An 11,332-nucleotide genomic window follows, 5' to 3' on the forward strand; every position below is an offset into this window, starting at 1 on the left:
CTTGGGGGTGGGGTGGGCATCTCAGGCTGGACTGTGGATAGTCTGCTGTGCCTTGGTCCCTGCAGCAGCCCTGGAAGTTCCTTGTGAACAGATTATGGGTAAACATTGAGTGCTCCGCTAACTGATCATATACTACTGATAGTGTTTGCCACGACGATCAAAGCACTTACCGTTGGCTAACAATGCTTAGGACCTTTATGGAAAGAATTTCATTCATTCCATTTTATTCCGATATTATCAACCTAAAATTTGCAGACAAATAAATCCAGGGAAGTTATCTTAGCCAGATAACACAATGAACAAAGACGGCTTTTCCCAGGGTTGCTGGCCCATCTTGGCCTGGCTTTGGAGCCTCCAAGAGAACCACCAAGTTCCACTGCCTGTTCATGTTACTTCTCCCTTCCTTGACTCTGAAACAGAGCCATACTCTGCGGCCAGCAGGTTTCCCCTCTCGGATGCCACCTGGGGCTTCAGTACTAACTGTCTTTTCTCCACCTGCTGCTCCTGGGTATCTACATGGGGTAGAACCAGTCTAGGGGCTGAAGAGAACAGGTCCTGGTCTTTGGGGGGGGAAGAACGATACATAGCAGGGAGCGGAGAGATGGGTGGTCCTCTGGAGGGAAGAAAGGTGTTGCTTTAGGATAGTAATATCCCTTTCTGGGCGAGCCATTGCATTTTCAGTCCAGGCTCCAAATGGTTTTCTCTCGATTTTGCAGGACTAATCATGGCCATTTCTGCCCCCAGAAAGGGGTTCTGAGGCAAAGCTCACTAGTTTGAGGGAGAAACTATCTACTGTCCCTTCAGTAACCTCTGTCTGAATCTTTTTGAAAAGATTTTTATGCCTTAGTCACACTTGGAAAAAGGAAACATTCTCTAACTAACCTGGATCTCCCCCAACCCTGAGTTTGCCGTTTTGCTTTGGGTATCCACACGTTCCTGCTAGATTGCTCTTGCAAATCCATAAAAACTGGCTCTTCTATAGACTCTTCCATCTCTCCACACACTTCCTGTGTAGAGAAAGGCTCTGAAAGAGAACAGTGCTATGATCTTGTGGTGGGCAGTGGTGATGATGTCCATCCAGGGTGCACCAGGGAAAGCCAGACTGCCTGTAGGTTGCTCGGCTACCTCCTCCTCTCTTAATTATGTCTCCAGCAGTTGATAATAAAGATAGCAAGCATCCCACTATAAGGTTGACACTCTTGGGTTAAGGTTTCGTGTACAGAAAGTCAAAATGTGTTCAAATGAGAACCTCCTTGAGGAAGGACATCCACCCTCATGTCTTTGTTCTGAATTTGACATGGAGGTTCATGCAGGAGAATGGTACCACAGGAGAAGAGTCTGAGAACACACATGGCATGTTCAGTGTTCGCCACTGAGACTGTACTCCTTAAAGACATCATCCCCTTAGGCGCACAGCCCTAGTCAGATGCACGACAGACATAACTGGGCCCGAGTAAAGAGCTTATGAAGAACTCGTGGCTGAGGAGAATATTTGTCATGAAACACCATTTTATTAATTGATTGATTTTTTTTACAAAAATAAACAATTTAATGAACAAGAAGTACAAAAGCTTCTGGAAATGCAAACTCCAGGAAGGGGAGGGCCTGGTTTTGGCTGCTTGGTGGCTTTCACTGAAAGCAAATGAGGCAGAAAGGCTCTGACCCTACCCCCATCCCAGGTCCTGGCTCAAATGCAATCTGCTCTTCCACCCTAGTCTCGGCTCATGTGGACGTGTGCAACACTGCCCATGACCCCTGGGCTGGCCTAGGAGCAACCTCTAGGGAGAGGCCAGAGACAGCCTTCCCAGGTACTGGTTCACTTGGAGCATCCATCCCCCAGCTCCCCTGTTGGAGCTGCGCTGAGAGCACACTCTGTGGCTGATTGTCCCCATGCAGCTCCTGCCCACTGTAGCTGATGCAGCAGCAGCAGCAGCAGCAGCAGCAGCAGCGTTCTGGCTACATTCTCATACCATGAATGCAGCGATGGGGCTGCCCATGGAACTGTCCCAGTTAAGACTAGCCTGAGCCCCGCTCGCAGCCGAGAGCTCTGGAGAGGCAGTCAGTTCCCAACCAGTGACCAGGCTGGGAGCAACAGTCTCAGATCTAGGCTGGCAAACTCACATTTTAACATCTTTGCATATTGCACGTTTGTCCTGGTCACATCAGTTGGTCTGGGATGACGGTTTTGTCTGCAGGGGTTCCCAGGTGATACGCGACATCTTGAGTGCAAGTTACCCCCGCAGCAGGCAAGTCCAGCTGGCAAATATGCCAGATGGTCAGCTGAGCCCACAATCAGTCAGCCAGACGCCTTCACATATGTGGTCTTGCTGGCATCAGGGACCACTTGGCTCCATCCAGCCTTAAAAAAGACCAGCTTCCGACCTAGGGGCAAAGATGATAGGTTACAGGTCTGGTTAACTGTCTCCGGGGCGGCAGGGCCACTCTCTCTAAAGTGGCTACCTTGAAGGACTCATACACACATCTCTCTCACCATCTCTGCCTTCCCTTTGGCTTTCCCATCCTTTGGAGCAGTCTAGCCACTCCTTTGAGACTCCTCCTCCCTCGGACTCACCTGTCCAGGTGGTCTGGTTGGTGACCACAAAGGCACGACACTGAGCATGGCTCTCACACACATCTACAGCCTCAGCCAGGTTGAACACAGACAGGAGGCAGCCGCCGTGGTGGTAGGATGGCCAGCAGCGGTAGTCCCCCTGGGTGATGGTGCTATCTGGAATGCGCTGGTACTCTAAAGGACGAGCGAAGAAAGTGAGAATGGTGAGCCTGGGGGCGAGGGCCGAGGACCTCTCATTTGTAGGCCAGCACATCCGGAATGGAAATGAAGGTAGCCAGAGCTGCTCAAGCTTGCTATACAGCCAGGCACAGACTTAAATTTCAGGACACACACATCTCTCAATTTAAGGCCATGTATCTAGTTTAGACATCACAGGATGTATGGGGGCCCATGTGGGCAAGGCACATACTCAGAGATACCAGCTGCCTAGGTTGGGCTCTGAGATCGGGCCATTTTAAATATTCAGACATACTTGGTCCTGATATCAGGGAGAGGCCTGGGACCCCGGGAAAGGAGTGTGAAGGTTAAGAGGCATGTGGAACAACACAAAATGCTACAATTCAGGGTTCAAGTGTTTGAGAAGGGTTGAGGTCCCCCTGAGGTGCAGAGCCCCGGAGATTCAGCAAGTGCAAAGGCTCTACCAGAGGCTGAGAGTGGGCCTGGTCTTTCCCAATGCCCCGGGAGTCCCAGTTGCTGACTGATAAAGCAGAAGCCCTGGGCCTCTGGCCACCCCACCCTCCTGCCTCCTTCTCCTGCCAGGGACTAGACCAAAGTCCAGGCAGGGTTGCCTGTGATTTATGGCCCCATAAACGGAGTCCTCGGGGACAGAGGCAGCCATTGTTCACCTCGTTAAACTTTATTTACAGGGCTAACGAGGGCTCCCCCACCCCTAAGGCTGGCCAGGCCTCCTTGAAAACCGAGGCTGCCCACCCCTTGCCCCCCTGCCCACCACTGCTAAACCCTAAGGCTTCTGTAGAAGGACCACTGCCTGTAACAGTAGCTGGACCTCTCCCCATCCCTGGGAGAAGGACCTTATTGGCTGGTTTCAGAGTAGGCCGCCCCCTCCTCCAGCTACCCTCTGAGCCCCAGGAGTGCAGAGGAAGGAAAGAGAAGCAAATGTGTATTGTGTTCCAGCTGTGTAATGGGAACTGTGCTAATTGCTTTTACACACCTTGCAGGATATTTAATCCCCGCAAGAATTTTGCTAGGTGAATTATTTTGAACCCAATTCATGGATGAGGAAACTGAGACACCAGGGGTGAGTCACACATACGGTTCATGGAGGGGTTTGAAGCCACTAACAGAAAGGCAGAATCATAGCTGTTCCAGCTCAGCTGGGGCTGGGACTTCAAAGTGAAAGTTCCACTGTCTATGCGACACCAAATGAGCCCCATGGGTGGAGGTCACTCACTCTTACACCTGCCCCCATCGGCCCAGCCCCTGGGTCCCCCAGGGGGTCACTCACCGGCACCGCTGCTTGTGGAGTTCTGCAGGTACTGCCCACTCCGGTACAGATGCAGCACCATCTCCAGCTGGGCCAGGGTCTCATCCACCCCCCAGGTGAGCTCTCCTGCAACGTGCAGTGCATCTGTCATGGCATACCCAGGCTCCTGGCCCTCCCCAAGGGAAGCTAGTTACTGTTCGGGCTTTACCACAGAATGTTGTCTTAGAATATAACGGGTCCCAGACTTCGCACTGCCTAGGGTCATTCTTGTCCCCGTGTCTGAGAGGGCAGTGGCAGGTGAAGGGAAGCAGACAGGTCCTGAGGCTTACCTGTGGCATTGACGATGGTATCCAGCAGAGGCCGGAGGGAAGGAGGGGCACTATGGGGCAGGAGGTATGTGAAGAAGAACCTGTGGAAGAGAGGGGACAGCGGCTCAGGGGCCCAGCCTTCGGAAACATGTCCTTCCCTTTCATTTCCACTAGGTATAGACTTCGATGTGGTCCGGGAGCCTGACCCCTCACACAGGAACCAGCCATGTCTTCATTATCCCAGGAGCTCAACTCAGTGAGGCATGGGATTGGGCCCAGCTGTGCCTACAGCTAACTTCGGACCAGACTGGGATGGGAGGCCCCTTTCTTTGCCCTTCCTCATCTTCCAGGCCACACTGTCCTCTGTCTGACCCCAGCAGTGGAGTATCCCCATAGTTGGGGCTTCTCAGCCATGAGAAGCTTTGTAAAGGTCAGGAGCTAGGGTGGAGAAGGGACGTGCCAGCCCTGGCAGCCCTGGGCCCTGAATGTGACACTATTTTAAGAAGCCTCCAGCTGCCCCTCCGACCTTGCTCTCCTTAGAGCTATTTTTATCTCCACAGCCACCCTCTCTCTTGACTGGGCCCCTGTGGTTTCCCCTGGTCAAGGTTATTCTCCCTGGTTGGCCTTCCGGCCTCCATGGGGCTTTTGCCCTGCCAGCCCCTCCTTGGCTGGAGTCCCAAAATGTAGGGTGGTCACCTGTAGGCGTTGTAGAGGTTCCGTTTCTCATTCATGCCCTCACACCAGCCCTGTGCCGAGCAGGGCAGGGTGAAGTTCCTGGCAGGAAACTCGAGGATGCAGTCAGCAACAGTAGAGCATGGTGTCTCCTCCACGCGGGCATCATCCAGGTCTGTCACCTTGAGCTCACCGCTCACTAGCACAAACTGCCGAGGGCGGAAGTCAAGCAGAGTGACTGAGCCCAGAGGGGAGTGGGCTAGATGGTGGAGGAGGCGGCCGAGGCTGAGGCAGATCTGAAGACAGACACACAGGTTGGGTCAGGCCTACTGGACTCCCAGGCTCTAGATTTAGCTTTCTCTCTTTCAGATCCCAATAGAACACAAAGGATGAGGTCAGGGCCTTGGAAAGGTCACTGTTCTTCAGCTGACCCTTGGCTGGACTAAGCATGCACATGGCATGGATTAGGAGTGAGAGAGCGGCAGGAGTGTGCCCACTCGCACCTCCGCCCCTCCGCCGGAGGGAACACCAGGATCCTGTCTTGACTCCCTCTCCCCCCCCCCCCCGCCCTGCTCTTTAGCCCATGGTTGAGCCATCCCGTGCTCCTCCTCCCTCCTTGGTAGAGAAGTCATCTAGGCTGTGCTGGGAGGCTGCCTTCTAATGGAGAACCGTCCCAATGAAAAGCACAGGCTTACTCGAAATCGGTCTTCCCAGGAAGTCTGTAACAGCTGGATCATTTCCACGGGGGCTCCCAGCTCTGTGATGGTGGTCAGTGTGTCCGGGATATCCTCACTGTCCTGGTAGCAGTAGCCATAGAGCTGGGGGAAATCCAGGGCAGGTCATTAGGTCTCAGGGTAGAGACAGGGACAGAGAAAGATTGGACTATCAGGAGTCCCCGCCCTCTGCCCTTGAGGCCTTCCCCCCCCCCCCCTTTGCTTTAGCTCCAGCCGGTGGAGAACAGTGTTTCTTGGGAAGTTTGGCCTCTGTTTCTGAAGCCTTAGTTTCTTCTGGTTTGGTGGAAAGTTTCTTGCCTCTCATTAGTCAGGGAGATAGACAGGCTAGGCCACCATGTAGCAGGCACTGTGCTAAATATACTATGTGCACAATCAAGTTCGTATTTTTAAACTTTAACTTATTATTATTGTGGTGTGTATGGTATGTACAAGTGTGTGCTCAGGTCAGAGGGCGAGTTTCTGGAGTCAGCTTTCTTCTTCCAGTGTGGGTTCTAGGGAGTGAGCTCAGGCCATCAGACTTGGTGGCACACAGTTCCACACACCCTGCTATCTACTGAGCCATCTTGCCAGTCTTCCAGTTCTTACAGTCACCTATGGTGCGTGGCTACTATCGTTTTGTCTGATTTGGAGTGGGGAAATTGACTCAAGAGAGTCGCTTAAACAGGTCACAAAGCTAATAAACACAGGAGCTAGGATTCAAACGGATGTTACCACGGTTCCACAATCTGGTACCTCTCCTAGGTCACGGGCCGGTAAATGATTATCTGATACTCTCCCCTGCTCCAATCTGTGCCCATGTCTCTACCATCTCAACTTTCCGGAGCCCAGAGGCACATCTGAATAGTGACATAAACGGGAGACACAGTGAAGAACGGTCCCCAGGGAAGATCTGTTTGGGGCTGGATGATCGTTCAGTTGTTGCACACTTTGGCCATGGCTCCTGGAACCACCCAGCTGGCCAGGAGAAAGCGCAGAGAAAACCCTTTGCCACTGACACCCCCATCAGCATTCTCCCAGGTCTCCCAACACACTGCGTAGCTCTGGCTTACAATGGGCTCCAAACAGCCAGCACCCTACAGAGCACCAGCACAAAGGCCGGGTTGTCCAAGCCATACAAGGGAAAGTGAAGCTCTCTGTAGTAGAGGGTTGAGATGGAGGCCAGGGAGCCCACGACCTAAATATGCCAGTACACAGCAGCTCATGTCAGCATCCTCACCCTCCCCAGCTGCCCTGCTTGTCCCAAAGACCCACTCTTGTCCCAGTAGTCCCAATCCGGTCCCATCAGAGAAGCTAGACTCAGTGTTAGTCTCCCAGGTTACTTGGGCTGTGGCATGCAGGACCAGGGGCTGTCCTAGGTACCCTCTTTTTCTCCCTCCTTCCACACCCCCAATCAGCCCAAGGAGGCCCCAGACTCAGGATGGGCTTTGGGGAAGGTAAAGAGAGCAACCCTGGGGCCTGGTTCTCATTTTCTAGCTCCAGTCTGAACCTTTGTGGGAAACTTCTGAAGGTTATTAAACACCCGGAGGTCGTTAAATGCACTGTTAACGAGGTATTAATCAACACTCCTCAGGAAAAAATAAAAAGACACCATTAGCCCCCCCCCCCCCCCAGGAAGCATGAGGCTGAACACTGCAGTTGCATCTTTTGTTCTTTGGGGAAGAGGAAAACACTTTAGCATGGTCAAAATCTGCGGCCCAGGCAGGCCTGGGGGCCCATTTGAAGCCTGAGGTCCCAGGATGATTGGCTTCGGAGAGGGAAGATTCTTGTGCCCTCTGACCCTGGACTACAGAGGCATCTATCCTCTGAGGAGAGTGTGTGGAGGATAAAAGGGTCCAAGTTAGATCCCCCCAGGCAGTCCCCTAGCGACCAGAGCCTGTGCTGGGAAGAGCACAGTGGGCCTCTGAGGCTGCCCTGTGTTCACCAGCAGAGACTACAGCATAACTTCAGGCTATCCAGAGAGGGCCTGGGATTCTTTAGAAAGTCCTCTGGCTCCTCCCTAGCTCAGCAAACAGTCAAACGGTTTTGAAACTTTCAATGATCAGGAGGTATCAAAACAACGTGCCCTCTAGTTCCTGGCACGCAGCTCTGAGGCCTCTTGAGCAGGAAGACCTGCAGCAGGCTGTGTTGGTTACAGGGGTAGCAGAACTGAAGAAGCCAGAGGGACATGACCTGGGAGTCAGAGAATAAGTGGGGACCTGACCCTCAAAGCAGTTTCTAAGGCATAACAGGGACTTCCATTTTACTTCTGTTCCAGGAGAGCTAACTCAAGCTCAGACTGGAGGCATCACAACTAATTCTAGGAGACGCCGTGCTGGTGAGGGCATGGGTGAAATATGTTCTCTCCTAGCGTCTTGTCTTTCTCTGGTGCCCTCATTACTGGAGGGGACATTACAGAGAAGGACCTGTCTGTGGGTTTGGGTGGGCATCTAGCTGGACACTTGTTGAAATGCTTAGTGCGGCCAGTGAGGTAGGAATTCCAGCGGCACAGGAAAGTCCACTGCATGCCAAACCTCTCCTGTGAAATGGCCTTGGACAATTAGAGAACACTGAAAGTCCAGTTAGGTCACTCCAGGCCTCTCCACCTCTGCGGAATCTGGCTAGCACCACAGGGTTTCCAGAAAGTTCCCAAAGACCCAGGAGAGGAAAAGAAAATAAGATCCTCCCAGTGAGAATGGCCACGTAACCAGCTGCTCGCTCCCTTAAGCCCCAGTCAGTGTTAGCCATACAGCTGGACATAAACACACACAACGGATAGCAGTTTGGGACCAATGCAGGGCCTAAGGCCTTGACAGAGCTTGTCACAAGTGTCTGACCAGGACTGGGGGTGGAGGGAAGACATGTCCTAGGGAGACTTGGAGCCACCAGGAGTACAAGCAGCATTCTGGACTCTTCTATATAGCCCACAGCTCCCTCCAGGCCTGGGGCCCCTTTCTCATTTCTGAGAAAATGGATGGGCCGCTGAGTTTCTGGTCAGTTCTTTTCATGCAGAACGGTGAATCTGAGGGGCTGTGAGGTGGGTGTTGTGGGCAGGAATCACAGCTGGGGACTCTGCGTACACCTATGTCATCTGGCCAAGAGCAGTCAGTCATGTCAGTCAGCTCAGACCTATGCAAAGGGAGCCTATGTCTTACCCTAGGCAGAGACCAGGCAGAGCCCTCGGAGAGGGGAAGTGATTTGTGTTTGGCCAGTGCTGGCATTGTGAAGGCCCGTTCTAAATCTTGGAGGGACAGCATTAGGGTCAGGGTTGGTGAGGTTGGTGGGTGGCCTCATCCTTCCTGCCTGTGTCCCCAATGACAGGAACGGAGTCTCCTACTAGAAAGGTATGGATCTGGCTTTTTGAACCTTCTAGTCTCTTGGCTAATCACATTCAGAAGAGTGGCATTCCGACTAGCAGAAGTTAAGTCTTCTGGCCTAAGACCCTGAGGCTTCCCCGTGCTTCAGCTGGACCTACTTGAAGTCCCAGGGAAGCCCCTGGTCACTTCTGGGAAAGGCTGTGGATTTTCTGGCCTCCTTGATCCCTTCCAATGGCCTGTGAGCAGAGTGAGGAATAAGCGACTCTCTGAGAATCAAGTTAGACACCGGTCAGTCTCTGGTCAGCTCTTCCCACCCACACCGCACCATCTCCAAAGGCAGACATGTTACTGGATCTTGAAAGAAGTGGGGTTCAGCCTCTGCCAATATGGGGGATCCTATTACTGCAGCTGGGAGCTGATTGAAGCTGGGCTTGAGTCACTATGACTTGAGAGAATACTCTAGTGTTCAACCGTCAGCTTTAGCCAGCGGCAGGGTCGTATGTGGTCATAACTCCTTACTCACTGCCCTACTACCAGTTTGGGGTCCTTCCTGCCCTTGCCTCTGTCTTTAAGGGATGTGTGTAAATTGGGTAGAGTGTTTTACCCAAAGGGTGAGAGGCAGGCAGGGTGATGATGCTCAGTAGTGCCCTAATCTGGGCTCTGCACCTAGCTGCAACCGGGACTCAGTCTTTGACGCCTTGTGACTTAACTCTGTAAGACCAAGGAGTCTTCCAGAGTGACCAGCCAGCCCCCTCATCCCGGAACCCCACTCTCGTACCTGCAGCACGTTGGGGTGCCGCAGCCGCTCCAGCAGCACCATCTCCTTGAGCAGTTTGTGGGCCGCCAGGCGATAGCAGCCCCTTCGCGCCCCGAACTCCCGCACGCAGCTGCCCAGATCGTGGCCGCTGAAGTCCACTGCTTTAAGCGCCACCGCGGCGCCGCCGGGCAGGCGGACCCGGTATACAGCCTTAGTGTAGCCTGAGCCCACGTACTGCGCGCCAGACACGTTGCGGAGAGCGGCGCAGCCCAGGCGCGGGCCCGGACCGGGGGAGCCCGGGCCAGGAGCAGGGGGCCAGCCCGGAGCGCCGTCGGGCGGGGGCCGGGCCCGCGGGGGCCGGGGACGCTGCAGGCCCGGCCCTCCCGGAGCCAGGTCCATCAGACGCCTCCGCTCTGGCCGCCCAGCTCCCGGCCCGGGGCCCCCGCGGGAATAGCGCTGCACCTCCTCGTAGCGCGCCCGGATCTGCCGGGCTAGCTCCCCACGGCCCCCGCGACGGCCCGGGCCCGGGGCTGCCGAGGTTCCCGGGGACTGGCCTGGCCTCGGAGGCTCCGAGCCCGGTGCAAAGAGCACGTTGAGAACGGAGCCCAGCAGGAAGGAGGCACAGAAACCCGCGGCCACGACCGCCCGCCGGCGCCGCATCGCTCCCCTCCCCCCGGCCGGCCGCGCGCGGTTCCCCGGCCCCGGCCCCGGGAGGCTCAGGCTCCGAGGCGACTCCGCTTCGCGCCGCGCCGGCCCCCTGCCCAGCCCGCGCGCATGGCCCGGGCAGCCCCGACCCCGGCCCCCGGCGGGCGGCACATCGGCCTGACACTTGCCTCCCTCCCGCCCTGCCCCCGCCGCTTATAAGGCCCGGAGCCACCCCTCTCCCGCCCCCGCTCGCCCGCCCCTCCGCCAGCGCCTCCCAGCGCCCGGCCGAGCCCGTCCTCGGCGCCGCCCCCTCCGGCCGCCCGGGCCGGCCTTCCCCGCTGACTGACAGCGGGACCTCCTCCCGCGACCAGCCCGGCCTGGGAAGCGGCGTGGAGGCGGCTCTGGCCCTGCCCAGCGCGCGGCCCCCGGAGCTCAGGCCGGGGAGCGGGGGAGGGGGTGGCGGCGAGCGGCGGGCAAGGGTTCCAAACCCGAGGCGAGGTGGGATAACGGGACCCGGAGGACTAAAGCAGAGCTGGCCGGCTGGGTGAGGGGAGGTTGGAGGGGGGCGAGGCCGGCGGGTAACGGGCTCCAAGGGACAAGCCACCAAGGCCTGGGTGCGGGGGTCATCAGGGTGCACGGCTGCTTCCTGGGGGACGCGGGGCTTTGGGACTGGGCGCGGGGGAGGGCTCAGGGGTCCCGCCTTCTGCGGGAGAGGCTGCTCTGGGATAGCCCGGGTTCTGGGTGTGGTGAAGGGCGGCGGTTTCGGGAAGGCGGCCCGGCACCTGCGAGAGCGCGAGGGGTGTGGACTGTGGTCTCCGAGTTAATCATGAGCTTTCAGAGGTTCCGTTCAAATGCCTTCTCCCAGGACTTTCTGATTTGCCTTGTCCCCGAATCCCTACATCTAGAC

The 11,332-nt window shown here is 55.8% G+C and overlaps 1 protein-coding gene across 1 annotated transcript; it reads right to left on the reverse strand.

Moving 5' to 3' along the window:
- Positions 1–1,491: 1,491 nt before the first annotated feature.
- Positions 1,492–10,474, reverse strand: Pkdcc (protein kinase domain containing, cytoplasmic). Its single transcript, XM_038320148.2, has 7 exons — positions 9,802–10,474; positions 5,692–5,814; positions 5,021–5,292; positions 4,346–4,425; positions 4,038–4,142; positions 2,573–2,746; positions 1,492–2,382 (listed from the first exon to the last, which is right to left on the reverse strand). Exons 1-7 carry the CDS (start codon positions 10,438–10,440, stop codon positions 2,297–2,299), a joined length of 1,479 nt encoding a protein of 492 aa, XP_038176076.1. The 5' UTR covers positions 10,441–10,474; the 3' UTR covers positions 1,492–2,296.
- Positions 10,475–11,332: the final 858 nt, after the last annotated feature.

This window comes from Arvicola amphibius, chromosome 2 (genome assembly GCF_903992535.2).
Source record: "Arvicola amphibius chromosome 2, mArvAmp1.2, whole genome shotgun sequence".
Taxonomy (NCBI): domain Eukaryota; kingdom Metazoa; phylum Chordata; class Mammalia; order Rodentia; family Cricetidae; genus Arvicola; species Arvicola amphibius.